Genomic DNA, 25,838 nt, shown 5'->3' with positions numbered 1-25,838 from the left:
TAGCGAAACGGCCAAGCCACATATTTTGACGAAGGAAGCCAGATTATATTATAGCAAGTCGGCTTCGCACGCCCTTTTCCGTTCCCTTGGGGTCGGCGTAGCATGTATCTTCCATGCCTCTCTCTCTCTCTGTCGACCGTCATCTCATCATTCACCTGATTACATTTTATATCATGTGAGTCATGTCCCCCACAGTTCAGAATCTACAACATGTGATGTGCCCAATACCTGCTCCCTGCCGTCGTAGATGGAGGGGGTCTTGTCCTCGGCGGCGGCGGGGGGCGGCGTGGACAAGTACTCGGGCTGCGCGTCGTAGCTCGTCGCCACGTGGCCCGTCCAACCCGGGTGGCCACGGACGCGCACCGGCTTGCCCAGCCTGGGGATAGAGAAAATAATTAAAGATCGAATTCCGAATGTTCCGCCACATCGGTGATGTTTACAAAAAAAAAAACAACGGGCTGCACTCCGGGAGTGCCGGAAGAAGTGAAAACTCAATGACATTGCACAGCGCCGCTAAAGAAGTTTTCACTATGTATAATTGAGGTTAACGCTATCTAGCGTTATTTCGTCGCATTACTTGAAACCTCACTAAGCACATCACTGTTAGTACTCGAGTTATATTAGTACCAGTTAGAGGGAAAGCTCGATGACGGTCAGTGAAGGGCCGCCAACAATATAAGATGGAACGTACCCTTGCAGCATCCTCGCGAAGGCAGCGGGCGGGTCCCGGCGCGAGTTGGCCACGATGTCCCTCGCGGCGCGCTGCCCGGCGCGCGCCAGCAGCACGTGCACGGTCAGCACCGTGCGCGCGCCGCACGAGTCCACGCGGCGCAGCGCCGCCGCGAACCCGGCCGCTGAGTCGTCCAGGGCCACCAATCGTGGTCCCAAGCCCTATAACCACAGAATAAGTAATAACTTCTACCGTAGAGAAAGGACACCCTACAAAACCGAAGTTTGACAGCGATTCAGGGTAACTATGCAATGCCTTTCTGACTTAAGGCACTATCCCTTTCGGCTATTTAGGGTTGTCAAAATTAAAGTCATTATCTTATCTGTGGTCGTGCACGCAAAGGGACATCAAGTCGTGTCAACCCTAATAATTGCTCGGAGCAATGCTTAACCGAACGGAGCCGAGTTTGCCCGAACCATAACCACTGCTATAACCATATAATCGGGTTGAGCTCCTCTCACGCTGCCATAAGTTACATAATAGATAATTGTTGGCTAACGACGAGTGGGAGCAACGAATTCAGTCGATCGTTAAATACCGCTATATAACGCAAATGGCATTCAATTATCGGTGACGATGACGTGAATGAGGGCTTTCATCGCAGAAAATCGCTTGAAAAAGACAAGACAAAACAGTCGTCCACGTATGGGCAGTGCTGACGCGAATCCGGACGCCCAGTCGTTGAGGGCCACTAATTACGGGCCCATACAGGCCCTAGAGATGCACGTAACGTAACTGGGTTATCATAGCGCTTATAGTTGACACGAAAATCAATTTTACAGTACATATGGTCCTATTTTCCCGCACTAGTGCGTAAAATAGCACTTTTCGTGCGATGTCAAAAGTTTAAAGGGCCATATGTACTGTAAAACGTTGTACGATACACGTGCGAATAGGTAATTCGCAGCTCGTGTCGATTTAAAACACTCCCTTCGGTCGTGTTTTAATTTATCGCCACTCGTTTAGAATTTCCTCTTTTCCGCACTTGTATGATGACTTGATGAAAAAATTGAATGCGCAAGTTATTTCGTTTTCTAGGTACAAGTTCTGAGATGTTTTTTCCCTAGCCATCGAACCGAGTAACGGATAAGGAATACTTTTTTATTGATTGTGTTTTTAATGACTTTTAATTTATTTATTTATTTTTTTTTTTTATTTATTTAAGAAACAAACAGTCTTTTATAGTTATATATAACACTGGAACTTTTCTTAAAACTAGACTTACAGTTTCCTTAATGAAAATATTTTAACATCATGCTTATTAAGTAGTTTCTACATAGTAAAACAGAGCTATTTGTGCGTGCAAAAACAAAACACAAAAAAAAAAAAGAAAAAAAATTATGAGAATAAAAATATAAGAGTATTATAACAACCTTATGGTATTGTTACTAATTGTTTACAAACTGAATTCTCAGGATTTGTTAACTATTAATAAAGAAATTATAAAAAGCAGTAACATCTAATACTGAGATTATTTCGTTATAGCGCCAATCTAAACATTTGGGTTATTAGTTATTACACTGCATAGATAGTGTTTTAAATCTATTAAGTTTCTCACAGAAAATATCAAGGCTCAGAAATTTTTCGTTGTACAACCTGCACGCCCTTCTAACAAAACTATTTTTTGCGTAAGCAGTCCGACTACGGGGGATGTAAAAGAGGGGTTTTTTCCTGCAAGCACGTTCACAACGTCGAGGGACTCTGAAGGAAAGTGAATGTAATAAAAACGGAGCATCAATAATATTATTAATAATTTTATAAAGGGTTAAGATATCGGTACGTTCTCGGCGATAACTAAGGGATGTTATATTATGTACTCTCATTGCGGTGGCGTAATCCGAGTATTTATTTCTAATTCTGTATTCTATTGTCTTAGCAAACTTTTTTTGAACTCTCTCTATCCTATCACTATGTATTTTATACAGTGGGCTCCACACAGCACTTGCAAATTCCAAACGACTACGAACATAACTGTTAAATAATACCTTATAAGTTAAAAGTTTCTTAAATGGTTTACCTACGCGTAGTATAAATCCTAACTTCTTAAATGCTTTACCTAACAAGTCATCAATGTGAGGTATAAAAGTGAGTTTAGAGTCCATTATGACACCGAGATCTCGAATCTGGTGAACACGACCTAATTTTTTATCGCAAAGTTTATAATCAAAATTAATACTATTCCTTTTCCTGCTAAAACTTATAACGGAACATTTGTCTGGATTTATAGACAACTTATTATCAATACAATAAGTCTCAAAAAGATCCAAGTCTTTTTGTAAGGCTTTGCAGTCGTCCACATTACGTATGACTCTAAATATCTTTGCATCGTCAGCATATAACAGTAAGTTTGAATTTTTTATGCATGCAGAAATATCATTGATGTATATGACAAACAACAAAGGCCCCAAATGAGACCCTTGTGGAACACCAGACGTAATAGGCCTGTACTGAGAAGTATATCCACCCACTGCCACAGCCTGCGAACGATTCTCTATGTAAGATTTTATCCATCGGAGAAGGTCGCCGTGTATACCGATATGCCAAAGCTTCAACAGTAAGCGTTCATGACAAACCTTATCGAAGGCCTTGGCAAAATCAGTATACACAGCGTCTACTTGATAGTTATTATCTAGTGCGTCCAATAAGATCTCCGTGTAGGATATAAGGTTGGATTCAACACTCCGGCCCTTAATAAAACCATGCTGGTTTGGAATAATGTGACGCCGTATGGCAGTGGATAACTGATCGGTTACAATTTTTTCCAAAATCTTACCAAATTGACACAGTTTCGAGATTGGTCGATATTTTTCTATGTCATGGCTAATTTCACCTTTAGGTATAGGAGTGACTAGTGCACGTTTCCACAAAGAGGGCACGCATCCGTCTGTAAGGGACTTTTTAAAAAGTAATGTAACGGGTTCTACTAAATTAGGAGAGCATTTATTGATTATTACAGGATGTATAGAATCAGGACCGGCCCCTTTATTTACATTTATGGATTTAAGATATTTATAAACTAATTCTTTGGTTATGTAAATTGTATCAATGTCTAAAATTGAGTCACTTGTTAATGGGAGGTTATTTATATCAAAGGAACCACTAGCTGGTTTTTCAAAAACTGAGTGAAAGTGTTCATTGAAGAAATTACAAATTTGTGTACCACTTGAAGCTGCCACACCCTTATATTGCATAAACATAATTAACAAGTGAAATAAAATAAATTCAGCCCGCGAAAAGGAAGCGACGTCCTTCGGCTCTAAAAGTTTGGAGACCCCTAAATCAAAGCATGACGGTATTGGCTTCAACTCCTACACTAGGTGATACATGTAAAAGTCACAATAATGCAAATATTTCTGATGGCTAATAGAACGTATACAGAATATGCTTTCGTTACCTTTCTCTCCCCGCCGATGTTGAGATAGCCGAAGTGCGACAAGAACAACCGCGCAGTCTGAAACTCCGTCACGGGCTCCGGCGGTACACACTCTTCTGGCACCTGTATAAATAATTGTTCAATAGGCATTATTTGTATTGGGAAAAACATAAAAATAACAGGGCTGTTAGACTATAAACTTGAGTTACTACAAATTCATTCATTTCAACTTTCATTTTGTATCTCTACGTTTTTTGATAAGGTAGTTTGCGTTCAGAAAATATGTGCCCTGGAAGAAATGTTAAAAATCCAATTGGCCTGGGCATCGCCATAGGCCAAACTAGTAAAACAAAAACCGGACAAGTGCGAGTCGGACTCGCCCACCGAGGGTTCCGTACTTTTTAGTATTTGTTTTTATAGCGGCAACAGAAATACATCATCTGTGAAAATTTCAACTGTCTAGCTATCACGGTTCGTGAGATACAGCCTGGTGACAGACGGACGGACGGACGGACGGACAGCGGAGTCTTAGTAATAGGGTCCCGTTTTACCCTTTGGGTACGAAACCCTAAAAACGTAAGAATTCACATAAGAATAAGTGAGTTTTTAAAATAGTCGGGCTTGAAATCAGCGCAAATAAACGTCCTGTAGAAACTTCGTCAAGAAACGACATGGTGTACTTTAAATGAGAAGACTAGTTACAAGTTTTTAAATGGTTGGCAACACACATGAGATACGATTGGAGTCACAAGCGTCGGCAATTACTATCCAGTATTCATCATTCATTGATTCTTATAAAATTATGGCTTCAGTCCAATGGGACTATTTCGCCAGTATCGAGGTATTAGGAGCTGAATACGACGACTAAAACTGTACGGTTAGTACATGACAGCGTACGGTGATTTTATTAGCTCTTGTAAAGCGATAGCTGGACTTTACAAGTAGCACGTGGACTACCGGCCGTTGACTCCAAAATGGTGGTTAAACGCATTCAAGATTAATTCTCCATTCACTGCACACTACCACATTAGATACTGTATAATAAGCTATCGGTATTTATTACACTTTAAACAATATTAATGAGCAAAAAACAAAGGAATTTTAATAACAAAACTTCCGTGAGACACAGACATATTAAATATATTAAAAACCGGTCACTCACATTTTTCGACTTAAAATACGTGAGTGACCCGTTTTTAATATATTTAACAAAGGAATTAATCACGACGCGTGACTATCAAGATGGGGCTCGAACCGGAAGTCCTACTATCTATCAGGCTGACTGTATTTTTGTAACTGATGTGGCATAACAATAGTAGATTGTTAACCAAGGGTTGAAAGGCACCCATTTCTGTCGAGGTAGTTTGGCGCTCGAACGCAGTGAGAGCGCCAATAGTCCGAGACGGAAATGGTGCCTTTCACCCGAGTTAAACACTCTACTTTTCATATCGAATGCGAGGAAACCAAACAAGACAAGGCAATTTCGCAAAATCAGTAATTGAAGTACCCAATATACCTACGGCCATGATTTTTTTCCTTAGGACTTACTTGCAATCGGAGACTTTACATGTGTGAAGATTAATAAACCCTAGCGAAAATCATTCAGATTGCAATATTTACGAAAACACACATTTTTTAACAAACTGCAGTAATTTTAAAATGATTTGTTCATTATAGTGTGAAAATCAGCGGGATTGCCTCATACTTTTTAATTTTATACTTTTTCGTTCTAAAAGCCGCCACAGACTACCGGACCGCACCGCGACCTTGGTACGCCGCACCACGCAATAACAATAAAAGTATTTTAAATATTAAATAACAATGTAATTAATAATATAAGAAATTTTTATCTTGTATTTTATTTTATTTTTATGAATATAGTGCTAAATAACTTTAAAAACCAATTTAATATCGTACAAACGTTTAACTGTGGCTGTATAAGATTCTGCCTTTGCTCATTTACGCAAGTGTAAGGTTTAAAAAAATATTTTTGGTGTATTCCTTTTGGTTCGAGTCTTATGAAATCGAGTAAATAGAATTCAACGAAAGAAATTAAGAATAATTTGTTTTTAACAATTTACTTTCATCATTTTTTATAAAAAAAGGATCAACGTGGGATTAGTAAAATTAAACAATTACCAATTGTTACAGGCGAGGAAATAAAGACACTATTTTTCCATTTTGTTTCCACCCAGTTGTTCGTGGGACGGGGACGCAGAGGAGTACACCACTTTTCTGCGCTAGAGCATAAACGTATCACTTTCTGCGCACCTTTTAGAACAACAACGACCCACTTTCAGAGCATGAGATATGAAAAAGAATATGTAACTTTACCGCGTTATTTTCACTCTCCTGAACGCGTTTTTCGACGGCGGCCTGTTGTTCCAACAGCTTGAATAGCGTGGGCGCCTCTGGGTCGTTCAGTTGGCGCAACACCGCCTCCAGGCTTGGGAATGCGCTGTCACTGTTACCAAAAAATGGAAATGATATATGGAACAACGTAGATTAGCATTTTTAAGCATAAAATAAATTGGATTTTTTTTAGGATATAAAATTACCTACTACTTATTAAAAAAAATCAACGGGTTGCACTCCGGGAGTGCCGGCAGAAGTAAAAACTCAACGACATTGTAACTCAAAATATTAATAACAGCGCCATCTAGTGCAAAATGTCTGCAGCACTATGTATAATTGAGGTTAACGCCATCTAGTGTTATTTCGTCGCATTACTTGAAACCCCTAAGCACATCACTGTGAGTACTACAGTTATATTAATACCAGTTTGAGGGAAACTCGCTAGATGGCATTTCAATCAAAAATGAAAAACACAATGACATTGTCCGTCACACGTGACGTCACGCAAGCGCCCTGCGCCGCCTAAACGAAAATGCTGGCTCAGGCATACATTTTCGCCGCGCGGTAGAAAGAGAGGGTTACGCCTTACGTCTTACGCTGTCTCGAGTTTAACATTTTTTCCCCACCTCAAAAAGTGCACAGCGCCGCTAAAGAAGTTTTCACTTCAAAAATTATGGACGACCGAAGATTCATTGGTGAAAAATAAACTCATAGCGTAAAACGCTGTAGGTAAGGTTAGTTTAAGAGGAACAGTATAAAGATAAAAGCATAAAAATACCAGACAACACACTATATGTGGTCTTTTTACTGAGGTGTGCCAATAAAGAGTATTATATCTATCTATCTATCTATCTATGGTAAACCTTACTTTGTTGCAATAAGATTCCGATTAGCTAATTTGTCTACGATGGTACCTAAACTTTGCATGTATGACAACGATTTATTGTCACGTTCCCGCACCTGAAACCCCGTCTTCATGTCCAATTTCGGACGTCCCGTCAGCTGTCGGCCCGAAAATTATGGTTTGTGAGCGTATATGTGCTGCTGAAGCAGGGATGGCGTGTCCCAGCACACCCTGCGGCCGGGTATTGTGGATGTAGGATCCTACATCCGATATCGGATCGGACAATGTGAAAACGCTCTTATTACGAAGACATAAAGTCCACCAACTCGTGACCTGGTGTACTCACACGGCTCAGGGCGGCGGCGCGGGCGGCAGCGGGCGGCACACGGGCGGCGCGCGGGGCGGCGGCTCCGTGATGTCCACGGGGCGCGCGCACGCCGCCCCTCCGCCGCGCAAGCCCGAGCGGGGCGCGCCGCGGTTGCTGGTGATGGTGTAGTGTACTCACACGGCGCACGGTGGCGGCGCGGGCGGCAGCGGGCGGCAGACGGGCGGCGCGCGGGGCGGCGGCTCCGTGATGTCCACGGGGCGCGCGCACGCCGCCCCTCCGCCGCGCAAGCCCGAGCGGGGCGCGCCGCGGTTGCTGGTGATGGTGTAGTGTACTCACACGGCGCACGGTGGCGGCGCGGGCGGCAGCGGGCGGCAGACGGGCGGCGCGCGGGGCGGCGGCTCCGTGATGTCCACGGGGCGCGCGCACGCCGCCCCTCCGCCGCGCAAGCCCGAGCGGGGCGCGCCGCGGTTGCTGGTGATGGTGTAGTGTACTCACACGGCGCACGGTGGCGGCGCGGGCGGCAGCGGGCGGCAGACGGGCGGCGCGCGGGGCGGCGGCTCCGTGATGTCCACGGGGCGCGCGCACGCCGCCCCTCCGCCGCGCAAGCCCGAGCGGGGCGCGCCGCGGTTGCTGGTGATGGTGTAGTGTACTCACACGGCGCACGGTGGCGGCGCGGGCGGCAGCGGGCGGCAGACGGGCGGCGCGCGGGGCGGCGGCTCCGTGATGTCCACGGGGCGCGCGCACGCCGCCCCTCCGCCGCGCAAGCCCGAGCGGGGCGCGCCGCGGTTGCTGGTGATGGTGTAGTGTACTCACACGGCGCACGGTGGCGGCGCGGGCGGCAGCGGGCGGCAGACGGGCGGCGCGCGGGGCGGCGGCTCCGTGATGTCCACGGGGCGCGCGCACGCCGCCCCTCCGCCGCGCAAGCCCGAGCGGGGCGCGCCGCGGTTGCTGGTGATGGTGTAGTGTACTCACACGGCGCACGGTGGCGGCGCGGGCGGCAGCGGGCGGCAGACGGGCGGCGCGCGGGGCGGCGGCTCCGTGATGTCCACGGGGCGCGCGCACGCCGCCCCTCCGCCGCGCAAGCCCGAGCGGGGCGCGCCGCGGTTGCTGGTGATGGTGTAGTGTACTCACACGGCGCACGGTGGCGGCGCGGGCGGCAGCGGGCGGCAGACGGGCGGCGCGCGGGGCGGCGGCTCCGTGATGTCCACGGGGCGCGCGCACGCCGCCCCGCCGCCGCGCAAGCCCGAGCGGGGCGCGCCGCGGTTGCTGGTGATGGTGTAGTGTACTCACACGGCGCACGGTGGCGGCGCGGGCGGCAGCGGGCGGCAGACGGGCGGCGCGCGGGGCGGCGGCTCCGTGATGTCCACGGGGCGCGCGCACGCCGCCCCGCCGCCGCGCAAGCCCGAGCGGGGCGCGCCGCGGTTGCTGGTGATGGTGTAGTGTACTCACACGGCGCACGGTGGCGGCGCGGGCGGCAGCGGGCGGCAGACGGGCGGCGCGCGGGGCGGCGGCTCCGTGATGTCCACGGGGCGCGCGCACGCCGCCCCTCCGCCGCGCAAGCCCGAGCGGGGCGCGCCGCGGTTGCTGGTGATGGTGTAGTGTACTCACACGGCGCACGGTGGCGGCGCGGGCGGCAGCGGGCGGCAGACGGGCGGCGCGCGGGGCGGCGGCTCCGTGATGTCCACGGGGCGCGCGCACGCCGCCCCTCCGCCGCGCAAGCCCGAGCGGGGCGCGCCGCGGTTGCTGGTGATGGTGTAGTGTACTCACACGGCGCACGGTGGCGGCGCGGGCGGCAGCGGGCGGCAGACGGGCGGCGCGCGGGGCGGCGGCTCCGTGATGTCCACGGGGCGCGCGCACGCCGCCCCTCCGCCGCGCAAGCCCGAGCGGGGCGCGCCGCGGTTGCTGGTGATGGTGTAGTGTACTCACACGGCGCACGGTGGCGGCGCGGGCGGCAGCGGGCGGCAGACGGGCGGCGCGCGGGGCGGCGGCTCCGTGATGTCCACGGGGCGCGCGCACGCCGCCCCGCCGCCGCGCAAGCCCGAGCGGGGCGCGCCGCGGTTGCTGGTGATGGTGTAGTGTACTCACACGGCGCACGGTGGCGGCGCGGGCGGCAGCGGGCGGCAGACGGGCGGCGCGCGGGGCGGCGGCTCCGTGATGTCCACGGGGCGCGCGCACGCCGCCCCTCCGCCGCGCAAGCCCGAGCGGGGCGCGCCGCGGTTGCTGGTGATGGTGTAGTGTACTCACACGGCGCACGGTGGCGGCGCGGGCGGCAGCGGGCGGCAGACGGGCGGCGCGCGGGGCGGCGGCTCCGTGATGTCCACGGGGCGCGCGCACGCCGCCCCTCCGCCGCGCAAGCCCGAGCGGGGCGCGCCGCGGTTGCTCATGGACCACGCGAAGCGGCCCCAGCCGCAGCGGATAATCACTGGTAAAAATACTAAATATAGACACGTCACATTCAAGGAAATTTGAAAAAGCCCTTTCCTGGCAATAAAATTACTAACCTGACAAACCAATTTGTCAGTACGGAAATGCAAAATTTAAAATTTACGCATCAATATGGTGTGGAAAAAATTGACGTCGGCAACATAGTGTGGTCGTGAACACCCAGTCGCTTACCAATAAGCGTAGGTTGCGGTTCCTGGCTGTTCGCGAGCGGTTCTTCCAACAACGACAACAGAATATTGCCGTCGGCGACGTAATGCCTCAGGCGGCCGTGTCCTAAAGCTGATAGCCATCGCTCGTCCAATCGACACCAACCGGTGCCCGGAGATTCGGATCCCACCTAGAAAACGCCATGGCTCTTTATCTTGGAAAATCGATAAAAAAATATTGCCATTAATTGCACTCGTCAAGTGAACGGAGAATCTTAGAAAATTGTCATAAACAGACACATATTACTGACTGGACTCCGCTTTGCCACGAAAAACGCCTGTAGTGAAGTTATAGGAATATGACATTAGCATGGTCACGCCCTCCCATCTCGAAGGCCTTATTATTATTTTCAAATCGTTATCATAGATGGTGCCTAATGTCACGATCGACCATTACGAAATTTTTATCCTACAGATTAAGTAATATTTAATTAAATCACTACCGTAAAACGGGGTCAACAGAAATCACGGGGTAAATAGAGAAATTTTGAACTTTTTCTTTCAAGTTATATTTAAAAACGTACATCTCTAAAATTAGATTTTTTGGAATGCGTATATAGTAGACTATTTATTCTCTACATTGATACCAAAAGAACATAATCAACCTGCCTAATAGTTAGATTTTTTTGACTCTAAAGTAAGGTCTCGCCGGGGTAAGAAATTAAGCCTGTCTGAACTTTGTTCTAGCGGTAAATGTTTTGGCATTAACGAAGTAAAAGTTAACTAACCTGGTAAAATAGTATCTGTAGTACCTAAATAATAAATAATATCACAAATTTTCTCTAAACCGAAGCATTTTTTTTGAAAAAACTAATAACAAGCAATTTTACATGATAAAGGGGTCAGTAGACACGCATATGGGGTGAATAGTTACGCCATAGGGGGTGATTAGATACAACAAAGGGGTGTAAAGACACGCCTTGGGGGTTAAAAGACACGAAAAAATAATTTTGTGTCAAATAGCTGTTTAACAGATATTTTATATATACCCTTTGCCAATAGAGTATCAACATATAGTATAAACTTATTTGCGGTATTTGACACATTATGACTGACGTATATAGAGATGTAACTAACGCAAATCGATTGTCACAGCAAGCGATTACGATTGGATGGCACGTAGACTGAGGTATCGAATTTATTTATTTATTTATTTATTTATGTTATGGAGATCCAACAGCTATCTATACAGAGTATGCCAAATTAATAAGAGATGGAAAGCCAATTACAGGATCACACATGTAGCTACAGATTATTACATTTAAGTTTACTTAAATGAAAAGTGTCAACGCTCGGACACAGCAACACACAACATAAAGTTTTTTACAGTACCTACATATTAAGTACAATCCAAAAATGACAATATTTTAAAACACCTACAATCAGAAATACAATAGAAAAGTAGCAAACAAAGATTGATTACACATGCTCAATCAAAACATTTTAGCGTCAAATAATGTTTAACCAAAGGTATCTTACAATTAAATATATCTATATCTAATTGGTTTGCCAGGTTGTTTAAAGCTCTACTCGCACGCGACAAGAAACTATTCTGTCTGTATTTGGACATTGAAAATTTAATGGAAATAGGAGGATAATACCTTTTACAACGAGTGGGAGTATTAAAAGAGAGATTGGAAAGTAGTTCAGGACTATCCACCAAACCAGTAGTGATACTAAGTAAATAACTTATGTCAGCTATTTCCCGCCGTTTTTGAAGTGGTACAAAGTGATGTCTTTTACAAATAGATAGATAGTTAGAGGAGCTATAAGGAGATTTAATTTTGAAACACAGAAATTGTGACGTATAATGAATTTTTATTTGAGATTTAAATAAATCTAAAATTATATGTTTTTCCCGCAAGGTAAATGCATTTAATACATCGACCGAGTAGGTCGCACTTATCGTCAATTGCGACCTAAAATGAAATATTCATATCGATTTACTTAGACGACTACCGATTCATAACGGTGGTGTCCGGCCAACCCTAAAATTAAAAAAAAAAGACGTAGAACGTAAACGTTCGCAGTGCAGTTGTTTTCCTTTGTGATTTCGATGTGCAAGACATTTTACGTAGTATTGCTGTTGTGAGTGACAGACGTCAAATACCGCAAATAATGTTGTTTCTACTATAATAGTGACCAAATTCGATGCCTATGACAACTAAAACTTAATATTTCTATTCACCCCTTTCTTGTGTCTATCGACCCCGTTTTAAGGATATGGAGAAAACAGGTAGTTTTCTTTGATTTTCTCTGAATTGGGTAGGTAAAAATTCATTTCACGAATGCAAAATTGAAGAACTAACCATGACTCAAAAAATGATATCAATATTTTTACTTTTATCATTTTGATTATTGGCGAAAATCGTCCTTGAAGTTGAAAATCGTGTCTTTTCACCCTGTTTTACGGTAATTAAAAACAACATAAATTAAATAAAAACACGAAATCAATGCATTATTTTTGAAAGTTATAAACTACAACCTGTGGCATGGTCTACGCTTATAACACCATTTAATTGACTAAAAAGTTGGCAGTTCATCTCACCTGTTCCAAAATGAGCATCAATAAGGATTCGGCTGCGTCGCGCACTCTCATAGAAACAGGCTTTAGTTCCTTCTCATCTTTCATTTTTGGTTGCTCGCCTGATTTACCTGAAATTATATTAAGGAATTAATATTCCATTAACTGTTGCGAAGTTGCCGATGGTAATTAACCTGCTATGACTCGTGCGTGCTTTATAGAAGTGACTCTGCCAGCTGATCTAAGGCCCACTTGCACCATTCCACTAACCCGAAGTTAACCGGTTAAACCTGGAGTTACCATGGTTACCAGTACAATTTGACACTAGGTTAACGGTTAGTGGAATGTCTCAAGTGGGCCTAAGTGTGTAGGTAAGTGTTTCACGGTCTAGCCCAGTTAATACGGCAAACTGTGTCCCTCAAGTAACCCTTTTCATAAAAGTAAATTGCGGAAGCTCTTTGTACAAGTATGTAAATAGAATATAGATATTATAAACGTAGTTGCGCTGGTGGTTGTTGTTAGGAAAAGCACAGGTTACCGAGGTTACGTTAATTTTATAAAACGCGGACTGCAAGTAAGCAAAAGTGTCGAACTGGTATTTAAATTATGAACACTATCAATAAATTCTCATGTTAATTGGAGTGCATTTCGCACGAGTGTGAAGGCGGTACACTGATGTAGTAGACAGTACTCACCCTGGCTCTTGGTGCCCGAGATGCCGAGCTCCACCACTTCCATGAGCGCGGCCAGGCAGTCCGGGTCGGCCAGCAGCGCGGGACACAGCCAGGAGGCCAGGCAGGAGTACGCGGCCACCACGCACGAGTGCAGGTCTCGCGAGTGTGAAGGTGGTACACCGGTGTAGTAGACAGCTCTTGGTGCCCGAGATACCGAGCTCCACCACCTCCATGAGCGCGTCCAGGCAGTCCGGGTCGGCCAGCAGCGCGGGGCACAGCCAGGAGGTCAGGCACGAGTACGCGGCCACCACGCACGAGTGCAGGTCGCGCGAGTATGAAGGCGGTACACTGGTGTAGTAGACAGTACTAACCCTGGCTCTTGGTGCCCGAGATGCCGAGCTCCACCACCTCCATGAGCGCGGCCAGGCAGTCCGGGTCGGCCAGCAGCGCGGGGCACAGCCAGGAGGTCAGGCACGAGTACGCGGCCACCACGCACGAGTGCAGGTCGCGCGAGTATGAAGGCGGTACACTGGTGTAGTAGACAGTACTAACCCTGGCTCTTGGTGCCCGAGATGCCGAGCTCCACCACCTCCATGAGCGCGGCCAGGCAGTCCGGGTCAGCCAGCAGCGCGGGGCACAGCCAGGAGGCCAGGCACGAGTACGCGGCCACCACGCACGAGTGCAGGTCGCGCGAGTGTGAAGGTGGTACACCGGTGTAGTAGACAGTACTAACCCTGGCTCTTGGTGCCCGAGATGCCGAGCTCCACCACCTCCATGAGCGCGGCCAGGCAGTCCGGGTCGGCCAGCAGCGCGGGGCACAGCCAGGAGGCCAGGCAGGAGTACGCGGCCACCACGCACGAGTGCAGGTCGCGCGAGTGTGAAGGTGGTACACCGGTGTAGTAGACAGTACTCACCCTGGCTCTTGGTGCCCGAGATGCCCAGCTCCACCACCTCCATGAGCGCGGCCAGGCAGTCCGGGTCAGCCAGCAGCGCGGGGCACAGCCAAGAGGCCAGGCACGAGTACGCGGCCACCACGCACGAATGCAGGTCGCGCGAGTGTGAAGGTGGTACACCGGTGTAGTAGACAGTACTCACCCTGGCTCTTGGTGCCCGAGATGCCGAGCTCCATCACCTCCATGAGCGCGGCCAGGCAGTCCGGGTCGGCCAGCAGCGCGGGGCACAGCCAGGAGGCCAGGCACGAGTACGCGGCCACCACGCACGAGTGCAGGTCGCGCGAGTGTGAAGGTGGTACACCGGTGTAGTAGACAGTACTAACCCTGGCTCTTGGTGCCCGAGACGCCGAGCTCCACCACCTCCATGAGCGCGGCCAGGCAGTCCGGGTCGGCCAGCAGCGCGGGGCACAGCCAGGAGGCCAGGCACGAGTACGCGGCCACCACGCACGAGTGCAGGTCGCGCGAGTGTGAAGGTGGTACACCGGTGTAGTAGACAGTACTCACCCTGGCTCTTGGTGCCCGAGATGCCCAGCTCCACCACCTCCATGAGCGCGGCCAGGCAGTCCGGGTCGGCGAGCAGCGCGGGACACAGCCAGGAGGCCAGGCAGGAGTACGCGGCCACCACGCACGAGTGCAGGTCGCGCGAGTGTGAAGGTGGTACACCGGTGTAGTAGACAGTACTCACCCTGGCTCTTGGTGCCCGAGATGCCCAGCTCCACCACCTCCATGAGCGCGGCCAGGCAGTCCGGGTCGGCGAGCAGCGCGGGACACAGCCAGGAGGCCAGGCAGGAGTACGCGGCCACCACGCACGAGTGCAGGTCGCGCGAGTGCGCGGGAGGGGGGCGGCTGCATTGGATGCTAATGTAGTCGCAGATCCAGCGGACGGCGCGCTTGCGCTCTATCGCTTCTATCGTCAAAATATATGTTTAGTTAGTAAAAGGAACACTAAGTACCAGTTGCACCATCGCCACTCAGCAGTAAACTATGAAACTAGTAAAATAAAATGTTAGACGGATTGGTGCAACCAATCTTAAGTGTTACAAAATATTAGCCGCCTCTTTATCAGATGTTAAAGCGGCTAATATATTTAGAAGTATTCATCGTCTTAGAATTTTTGTGTAATTTAAAGCTATCAATTACATACACAGTTCATCACTTACCAATTACAAAATCTAGTGAGCGTGAAAACATAGAAAATTCTTAATATTTCACTCAATATGTATTTTCTTATATTATGTAACTACTGTTACTTTACCATGTTTGTTTATTATTATTATTATTATTTGGAGCCTGTCGTGTCCCACTGCTGAGCAAAGGCTTCCCTCCAATGTTTGTTTATGTAATTTAAAAAAAGTCGGGGCCTTAAACTTTCAACATATGTATACTTAATGTAATACTTAGTATTTCATTACACTCCAACGTCACGGAGGATGGATCAAAACCGGTTCTCCACCGAATGGAAATAATTGATGTCAATTTGTACAAGTATTAAAATCCACTATCAATAACTAAGACATCTTACAGTCTTGTACAGAACATACCTGGTTTAGCAGAGTGCAGCTTAGCCAGGCCAGAGAGCAGTTCCAACGCGGCCAGCGACACCTGCAGGTCTCCCTTCCACGAGGAGATTAGGCGGTGGCACACTAAGTACGTGGCACGCACCACCAGTGCCGCACCTGACGTTCCGATAACAATCGACTATAGTTAGGTATGTATAGTATAAGCATCAGGAGTTGATAATTACCACACAGAAAACACCATATCATGTAATATACCTTCGCGTAAGAAGGCCCGGTTCTTAATCTTGCCTACTTTCAACATTTCATAATTTTATAAGTGTGAAAGGGTTCGGTTTCGCTACTACCCATAAACAAAACTGCAAGTTCAATGAAAAAAAAAACAATGGGCCTTCTTAGGCGCAGGTACTTTAATTACAGCTGGATTATTTATCTGTAAAAGGTACATAGTTTTTATTTACCGTAATCATACATTTAATTACATAACTTTATAACAACGTGTAATATTTTACATAACATTTAGTCAAACTAGGTAAGGTTATGATAACAACTACGTGAAAATGTCATCACCCTCAAAATATTGTATGCAAGTTCTAAATAACTTTGAAATATTCACTCAAGAAACACCAAATTGCATTCAAACTATTGCATACGTGGACACACGGCATTTTAATGATTCTCACCTAATAAAATATGCAGTATAACTTAGAAGATAGTCATTTCTTAAATCAATAACAAGCAAGCAATGGTAACAACAAAAAATATACACAAAATGTAACGAAACTTGTCAAGAAAAGTTCGTTAATTTACGATCAACGTTTGATTATACAGATATTGATAATATGTGACGTTCCACGGAAAAAGGTACCTTATGAGGGTTTCTAGTTTCGGAGATATGAAATGTTTTGTAAAGAGGTGAAAAAATGCTCAATTTTTTTTTATTGTGTGATCTGAAACCTTAATGCGTAACGTTTGTTTACCTGTTTTTATTTTTGTTATAAGTTAGTTATAAGCCTAGTAATGTCGTCTCAGAGTTTAGTAGAAAAGGTACCTTATGGAAAAAAGATTGAAAATTCCCAAAAAAACTAGTCAATACGGGAAAAGAAGTTTGATAGAGAACTGTATTAGCATTCTGCAAAACTAATTTGATAATTTCAGTTCTGGTCGGGGGGCCTCGCAAATATTATAACCGTACATCGACCGACATCACAAATCCAAGTAGCCTGCTATTATACCAAAGTTACTCTCGTCAAGTGTTTCTTAACTAGAATAATCTTCATTTGGTTTGGTCGCATGCAGTAAATCAGCCATTGGTTTGCTGAAAAATGCCAATACCCGACGCATTACCTTATGGAATATCTGAGGTCATTGAACCTCAATGCCGCTTATCTTCAATAGCAACCGAAATATATTATTGATAAGAAATAGACGATTTATACCATCTTAACCCCAAAATATTATTAGTTTATCCTAACTGTTCCATCATCATCATGCCTCATCATGTAACTTAATCACAAGGTACCTTTTCATTACATACAAATTATTGGTCTTTTTTAAGATTATTATGACGAAGAACTAATTAAATTTGGGGCAGTTTAATGTAAATTAATATTTTCTATTCATAAAAGATAAACTGTAATATGATTGATATTTTGTAGTGATGTATTATTAGATTTATTTCCATAAGGTACCTTTTCGTAATTGTATGGAGCAAATACTGTTATTGTTATGTAAGTTTAAAGTGGCATAAGGGGTTAAATATAGTATTTAGTTGGGGTTTTAGGATTTATTTCATTTGAATGACAGAATTTCTTTCATATGTGATCAGAAAAATTGATTGTGTGTCACATTAAAAGTAAAAATATTCAATTTTGTGATTTTATATGAAAAAGTCAGAAAATACATTTTCACCTCTAAATCGGTATTGTTTTTTGCTCAAACTGTCTGTCAGTGTCGTTTTCTAATAGATAAAATTTAAATCTTGAGAGCTCATTGCAATCAATCGTGAAAATGAAATAAAACTTTATTTTCAAGAGATTGGCTAGTATACACATAAATCAGTCGATATCAAAAGTTTCTATTTGCATTACAGAACAAGTCGCAATATTTTTTTAATCTCACATATATAAGGTATTATTATTTGTAGTCAACTATGTAACTTACTTCAGGAACATAGTTTTTTAGGCGGCTAAACTTAAAACTTCTCTATCGTAAAGTTGCTAATTTCACAACATTATTTTCAAAAAATCATATCTCTGTAACTACGCAACCTAGAAGGTTGATCTTTTGTGTTATCGATAGCTTATTTATTGTAGATTACTGGGGTATGCATAACTCCATACCCGCCATAAGGTACCTTTGACCGTGGGACGTCACATATGTAGTATTATATTCATTTGTTTAGCTACTAAACAAGGTCTTTCAAATCTATGAATGGAAATTAGGTATTCTTTGTTCATAGTTTAAGAGCGCTCTTACAAGAAAAGTCGAAATAATGCAAAATTGATGATACTAGTCGACGAAATTCAGGACTTTGCGCTCATTATTAGAAACAATGAGTAATTGTTCCAGTAAAAGCGTCTTCTTATCTTTATAAATATCGTTGTAAATATTAGAAAAAGGACTTATTAAATTAGTAATGATTTTTTTTCTGATGGTCGTTTCCGAAAAACCCCGTGAAGCACTGAATGGCGAGCTCTTATTTGGAAATGTTGAGAATTTTACTCTGCTAAACCTGGCTATTTTGTATTACTAATACCCTGTACTTTAGGCATATCAAACTATATTTTTCCTACATACCTTTGAGAAAGAGAAAATCAAAGTAAAACGAACTCGATTTTCTCTCCGAAACAAGTGTCAATTCCTACGAAAATCTACTTAATATCGAAGTCATTTTCATACTCAAGCAATCTGCAACGTTTGCTTATACTGTTGGTATACATTAGTGTTTATGAAATTCTACTATAATTTTTTGGCAATTTTTTGAAAACTACTCTATATTACCGATGACGCGCGCTGCGCCAGCTCAGTGCCGCGGCAGAGCTTGTAGAGGCAGGACGTGTGTCGGTCGGCTCCGCACATTTTCAACGGCGACGACGAGGTTTTTTATCATTGTGTGCGGCGGGCGCCGTGTAAAACGCTATACTGTGTGCGTGTAAACCGCAACGAGAGACTTTGATCCTAGCACTGTTTTTATAGTATTATAATTTATAATGGTACAGTTTAATAAACTACCGGACAGGATTAAAAATATTTGAAACGACCTGACATTCTATATGTATTTATTTGACTCAAGATAGTACTCAGGGTCTGATGATGGAGCCGGAAGGTGGTCACCGGTACCAATCAACCATGCAACTAAACCACTTCGTGTTTGGGCTCGTTTGATTCGGCTTAACAAGATCTTTGACTTAAGATAGTACTCAGGGTCTGATGATGGAGCCGGAAGGTGGTCACCAGTACCAATCAACAATGCAACTAAACCACTTCGTGTTTAGGCTCGTTTTATTCGTCTCAACAAGATCTTTGACTTAAGATAGTACTCAGGGTCTGATGATGGAGCCGGAAGGTAGTCACCGGTACCAATCAACCATGCAACTAAACCACTTCGTGTTTGGGCTCGTTTGATTCGTCTCAACAAGATCTTTGGCACAAGATAATACTCAGGGTCTGATGATGGAGCCGGCAGGTGGTCACCGGTACCAATCAACCATGCCACTAAACCACTTCGTGTTTAGGCTCGTTTTATTCGTTTCTATAAGATCTTTGACACAAGATAGTACTCAGGGTCTGATGTTGGAGCCGGAAGGTGGTCACCGGTACCAATCAACCATGCCACTAAACCACTTCGTGTTTAGGCTCGTTTTATTCGTTTCTATAAGATCTTTGACACAAGATAGTACTCAGGGTCTGATGTTGGAGCCGGAAGGTGGTCACCGGTACCAATCAACCATGCAACTAAACCACTTCGTGTTTAGGCTCGTTTGATTCGTCTCAACAAGACCTTGGACACAAGATAGTACTCAGGATCTGATGATGGAGCTGGAAGGTGGCCACGGGTACCAGTCTACCATGTAACTGAACCACTTCGTGTTTGGGCTCGTTTGATTTGTCGCAACAAGATCTTTGACACAAGGTAGTACTGAGGGTATGATGATGGATCCGGAAGGTGGTCACCGGTACCAATCAACCATGCAACTACACCACTTCGTGTTTGGCTTCGTTCGATTCGTCGCAACAAGATCTTTGACACAAGTTAGTACTCAGGGTCTGATGATGGAGCTGGACTGTGGCCACGGGTACCAGTCTACCATGTAACTGAACCACTTCGTGTTTGGGCTCGTTTGATTCGTCGCAATAAGATGTTTGACACAAGATACTACTCAGGGTCTGATGATGGAGCTGATGATGATAGACAGGTACCCGTCGCCACCTTCGCGCTCCATCATCAGACCCTGAGTACTACCTTGTGTCAAAGATCTTGTTGAGACGAATCAAACGAGCCCAAACACGAAGTAGTTCAGTTACATGGTAGACTGGTACCCGTGGCCACCTTCCAGCTCCATCATCAGACCTTGTGTATCTTCAGTGTCAAAGATCTTGTTGAGACGAATCAAACGAGCCTAATCATGTTACTACATGGTTGATTGGTATCCGTGACCACCTTAATCATCATCAGATCCTCAGTACCAGTTCGTTTTTAAACCCTCGTTGATACAAACTTTACAACCTATAGGTACTAAATGCAATGACGAAACATGTAAATAAGCGAGTAGGTACCTATAATTTCTTTCGAGTAATATACCTTCATAAGTACGAGTATGGGGCTATTCATAAATTACGTCGTTTCAAATGGGAGGAGTGGGGGGGGGGGGGGGGGTCTGGACATCGGATGATGGTAACATGACGTAGGAGGAAACAGATTCATCCGAAGCTTGATTTTTGGATGATTTGAGGGGCGGGGGGGGGGTCAAAAATCGTCAAAAATAGATGACGTAATTTATGAACAGCCCCTATGTACATTTGCACTGCATTTAGTATTTTCGTACTTACCAAATAACAGTTTTAGAACTTTAAAAGTTAAGTACAGTTAGTGTTGTTATGGTTGATTTCAATATGCTTCGCGAAGGATCAAGAATGTTTAATCCATCATTGTAGTGCGAGTGTGGTAGAAGGGATCGGCATACTGAGCTCGCACGGCCTGCCGCAGCGCGTAAAATACCTAAACTCGCTCAACGCCGAAATGTAATAGCGCTCTTAAACAAAGATACGACGCGTAAATTAGAGCCAAATGTAGTAGTTTTGACACTTGAGTAACTGGCAGTAATGGCTCTATACGTTTCGCGGTAACTACTGTAACTTGGTTGTCATGGGTTAACGTTTGACAGTCCAGCCTTAATAAAACCATACATAGGCATCTACTATATTTATCTATAAAATGTAGGTTGCAATAATTTACACTATGCGTATACATTAGCGAGTTTAGAGAATAGTAAGCTTATCTGTATAATCAAGTTAATCAAACATGGCCCATGCAGTATAAAGGGCCACCCCACGCTAACGTCTTTAGAGCGTCGGCGTCCAGTCAGCGCTATGGAATGGCGTCGCTGCGCAGTTGCGCCAACGTTGCGTCGAGTAGCAGCCACAGAGTTGACTAGACGCCGACGCTCGGGAGACGCTAGTGTGGGGTGGGGTGGCTAATAGTACTTTTCAAACTCGATGGGTAGGATGACAGCAGTCATTTCAATAAAATTTGCCGAGATTTGGCGTTATTAGGTTATAAATTATATGGGGATGACACCTACCCTTCGAGTTTGAAAAATATTATAAAAGAGTTTACCGAAAAGCGGCGACGCCGGGTCCAGGTCGGTGACGAGGTCGTCCAGCGAGGGCTCCGCCGCGCCGCCGTCGGAGCGCGCTACCGGAGTGAACGGCGGTGACAACACAATGGTGGTAACGTAACATAAATGTGATAAACCGATCCGAGGAATCCGGATGGTTATAGACAAAGCTAATAATTTTGCTTCACAACAGTATAAATTCGATTAATTTTGGTTCGTAACTATTACTAACTAACATTTTTTTTATCACAATAGGTAAATGCGGTCGTTTCAAAAATAGCTGTGACATACGGACATGATGAAACTATAAGGATTTCAGTTTAGCCATTTCGGCTACGGAAACCTAAAAATAGCCATACCTAGTAATGCAACATTCAGAAATGAAATTATGACTTTAACAGCTTTATTTGATAAGATCAAATAAATGATGTCCATATATTAGCATTACATGTTTTATTGCACATAATTAACAAATTCCAAACTGGAATGGTAACATTTTCCGATTTTTTATCGTATGAAGGACAATCAAATTAAAATCTGTCGGTTTCCTCGGATCAGCAGTGTGTTTTTAGCCAGATCTACTCTACCCAACTATGCTACACATCTCAGTTGCATCTTGCAGGGTTGGGGAGAAACGCTAAAGTAACTCAATCTACTTGTTGGAGCAAGTCATTTTTATGATTTTTATGGTTTGCATTCACGTTCTTTTTCATAATATAGGTGTATATTTCTGGTCAACAACTGGCTAAAAACATTGTTAATAAATACTACCCGTTCACTTCCCGATGGCCGTTGCATAATGACGTCACAGTCATGTCATAGTACTAAGCGGGCCTGAGTTGCGGCATGGTGCGGGGGAGGTAACGGCCAACTTGAAGCGAACGGCGAGTAAACAATGGTAGAATATTGAATTTTCTTAGAGATAAAAATCTCTCTTTCCCAATATTTACTTGGATTTGAAGTGTGGCTTGATGTGTAAGTAGCAGAAAAATGTAAGATGATGATATAGCGTGTAGGTGTAGCTAAGGTAGGTAACTCTTTATGTATTTACAACAATATTGATCGTGGTTGGTTGATAAGTTTTAATGTAAGAGCAAATTAAAAGAGCATATGTACTGGATACATTTATAGTATTTTTTCTTCATAAGAAGATAATAAAATAGTGTGTCAAACAAAAAAGAAAATCTTATTATCAAAATAATATTTTCACTAATTGGTATTAAAGTTTAAATTCTCATAAAATACCACCAGCAATTGAATAGTATCGCAATTTTCATTTGACAAGGAATTTCATAGAATAATGTCCTCAAAAATACCAGGACCGCATAACACATAGGTAACCTTACCTTTGTAATCCGTGCTATGCGACATAGTCGAGCCAGGCGGCGCGCTATGCGCCTTGCTCGCCGTCGATACCTGCGCGTTATGCCTCACACACAGGTACAAAGCGCTTAGCAAAGGCACTGCTAGTGCGTCTGAGGTCTCAACCTGGACTGCAGTTACGCAGATTAGGGAGATCTTGCCGCGGGCGTAGTCGCCTAGTGTCATGCCGGCGCTGCAAGGGAAAGTGAGTTGTAGTTGGTGGTGATATGGTTCAGAATTGTACAGTCAACGTCAACATAATGTACACAGACTGCAAATTACAGTTTAGCACCTTGCTCCTTTGTAATAAGGTGACAAATATATCTTTGACGTCGACTGTATCATTTACTCGAACGTCAGTAAAGAAATGTACGAAAAGCATGAGAGTCTCGCATGTCTATGATAAACGTTCCTCTGTGTACCCACTCCTGATTTGGATTTTAGTCTGTGACAATGTAAAAAAAAATATTCCACAGAATACCATAACCAAGGGAACCTCGAAACCAAAAGCCCCATGTAGATGACATGTGACAAAACGTAAGCACGAGCAGTTAAACAACAACTTTGCCCCCTTGTAAAACAAATAACTATTATTTTATTGTACATATTTTCATATTATATTATTGATTATAAAGAACCTAGTTTTAATTTACCGCTCTAGCTAGCCTGTTACAATTTTACCGTCGTAATCATTGAGACGAATACCAGGATTACATAACTAAGATAAGAGTTTCACTTACTACTCATTGCACCCGGGGAACTCAGGAACCGGCAGCCCCTTATAATGGTGCGGGAAGGCGACCAGAGACAACAACGCGCTGATGGCCGCCTTGCGCAGCTCTCGCTTGTCTATGGAACCGCATTCCAGTTTGGGCTCTCGCTCTGTTAGGATGTGCTCTAGTGCTGTGATGAAGTCAGGAACTAACACCAATACGCCATCCAGGTCCAATCTGTAATTGAAATGTGAAGATACTTTACGAATAAAGACTTTATACGAGGTTTACGAAATAAGAATGAAAGTTAAATAAAAGTTAATTACATCTTGAATTGTTAATGATTCAGAGGCCCTACCGCGAAAAACGAAAATCTAAATTTCTTTATCTGCCTCCCTGTCGCTCGAATACGCAAGAGCGATAGAGTGGCAAATAACGAAACTTCGATTTACGTTTTTCGCAGTGGGCCCTCAGACTCATTTATCAATACAGTGGAATTAGCGGTTTCACCAAAAATTAAACTCTATGAGACAAGCATTGAGATTCAAACTTGTTTATCTGAATATATCAGGCACGTTGAGTAGGCGCAGTAGGTAGGTCCCTCAGCCCACGCCGAATGGCGGCGGCGTAGCAACATGACAGTTCACATAAACCGCGACTCTATGGCTTGTGCATTAAGGTTCAAATTAGTTTACCTGAATATATCAGGCGCATTGAGTACGACAGCGGGCGCGGTAGGCGGGTCTCTCAGCCCGCGGTGAATGGCGGCGTAGCAACGTGCTAGGTACTGGGCTGAAACCTCTTCACGACACTGCTTGGAGCAAAGTACGCGACATAAGGCGCCTAGGGCTTCGGCGCGACCTGTAAAAGGATAGGTATGGTTAGAATTATTCCTTTTCACTATACGTTCCATAGAAATAGTCAGTTAAGCCGTAATCTTGCTTATTAATAATACTAGCAGGCGCAATCGAACTCTTTAATTTCCTTAGGCGGGTAAGTAAAAAAGGCATTAAGGCACTAAGGGTGATAGTCCACTTATCCAATTTGTTTGTCCAATGTGTGTTGCGCCTCACATTTCACTTAATGAGAGAGTGAGATGCAATGATATTGGACAGTTGGAATACCACCTTAAGAGCTGTAAATTGAGAAAAACTTGTTTTTTTTTTTATTGGACCATGCCGGTATTTTGGTACGGTTTTGTTTAAAAAAGTCATATGTAATAAGTTCATTCTAGTTTGTTTTTTGCCTTTATGTACGTTACCTGGTTGGTACGCTGCCATATTCAGTTTGCTCGTGGCATCCGACAATGATGGCGGCGGCGGAGTGCCGTCGGCTCGTTCTGAAAGCAAACATTTTTATAAATATTTGACCGGATAAAACTCTATAATTGCAATCGCAGGGGACTTATCATCTCTTATTGACCCTGATTTACAGATGTAGTGCATAATTGTTTCCCATCGTATTTCCTCGGACACGTTCGTATTTGTCATGCTAGCTCAGTAAATGTCAGTACTTTTTGTACCAAGACTGACTGAAATAGCAAGACACGTTCGTAAGTTTCCGTGAAAATACGATGAGAAATAATTAGGCACTACATCTGTGACCTACAATTCTATACTACTTTTATTAGAAAATGAGTTAAGTTTATATTGCAACCAATCAAAAGTGCCACTAGGAGAAGGTAAGTACTGAGCATTGTTGCAACATATTTATGAACGAATTACGTTGGTTGTTGTAGGAAGGCGTGGTCCCAATGAGTGCTGCTTCGAACAGCCACTCGCCGAACAAATGGAAGATGGAGTTCACTTTCGGACGCAGTGGAGTCAGGGGCGGTTTCTCCGTATCACACACTGGAAAAAAAAGCGTAGCCAATTAATCATCTATGGTGTGATGAAATTGTTCGCTACCCCTGCTGCTGGGGCTAAACTATGCTGGGGTCTATGGGCACATAAGAATTTGGGGCCCTTTTGGAAA

At 44.8% G+C, this 25,838-nt stretch overlaps 1 protein-coding gene across 1 annotated transcript in view; it reads right to left on the bottom strand.

The window, feature by feature from the left end:
- LOC134798856 (ral GTPase-activating protein subunit beta) overlaps positions 1-25,838 on the bottom strand; it is a 67,014-nt gene that overhangs the window by 5,583 nt on the left and 35,593 nt on the right. The window contains exons 11-25 of the mRNA XM_063771247.1: positions 25,589-25,714; positions 25,126-25,203; positions 24,560-24,725; positions 23,892-24,101; positions 23,136-23,344; positions 21,789-21,866; positions 15,974-16,108; positions 15,118-15,339; positions 12,830-12,936; positions 10,247-10,412; positions 9,875-10,052; positions 6,438-6,567; positions 4,125-4,226; positions 692-891; positions 229-376 (exon numbers count right to left, since the gene is read on the bottom strand). Of these exons, the coding sequence (XP_063627317.1) occupies positions 229-376; positions 692-891; positions 4,125-4,226; positions 6,438-6,567; positions 9,875-10,052; positions 10,247-10,412; positions 12,830-12,936; positions 15,118-15,339; positions 15,974-16,108; positions 21,789-21,866; positions 23,136-23,344; positions 23,892-24,101; positions 24,560-24,725; positions 25,126-25,203; positions 25,589-25,714 (2,255 nt within the window). The remainder of the gene's footprint in view (positions 1-228; positions 377-691; positions 892-4,124; positions 4,227-6,437; positions 6,568-9,874; positions 10,053-10,246; positions 10,413-12,829; positions 12,937-15,117; positions 15,340-15,973; positions 16,109-21,788; positions 21,867-23,135; positions 23,345-23,891; positions 24,102-24,559; positions 24,726-25,125; positions 25,204-25,588; positions 25,715-25,838) is intronic.

The sequence above is a fragment of the Cydia splendana genome, chromosome 17 (genome assembly GCF_910591565.1).
Source record: "Cydia splendana chromosome 17, ilCydSple1.2, whole genome shotgun sequence".
NCBI lineage: Eukaryota > Metazoa > Arthropoda > Insecta > Lepidoptera > Tortricidae > Cydia > Cydia splendana.
Note: the sequence above shows the minus strand (reverse complement) of the source record. Positions and strands in the feature narration are given on the sequence as shown.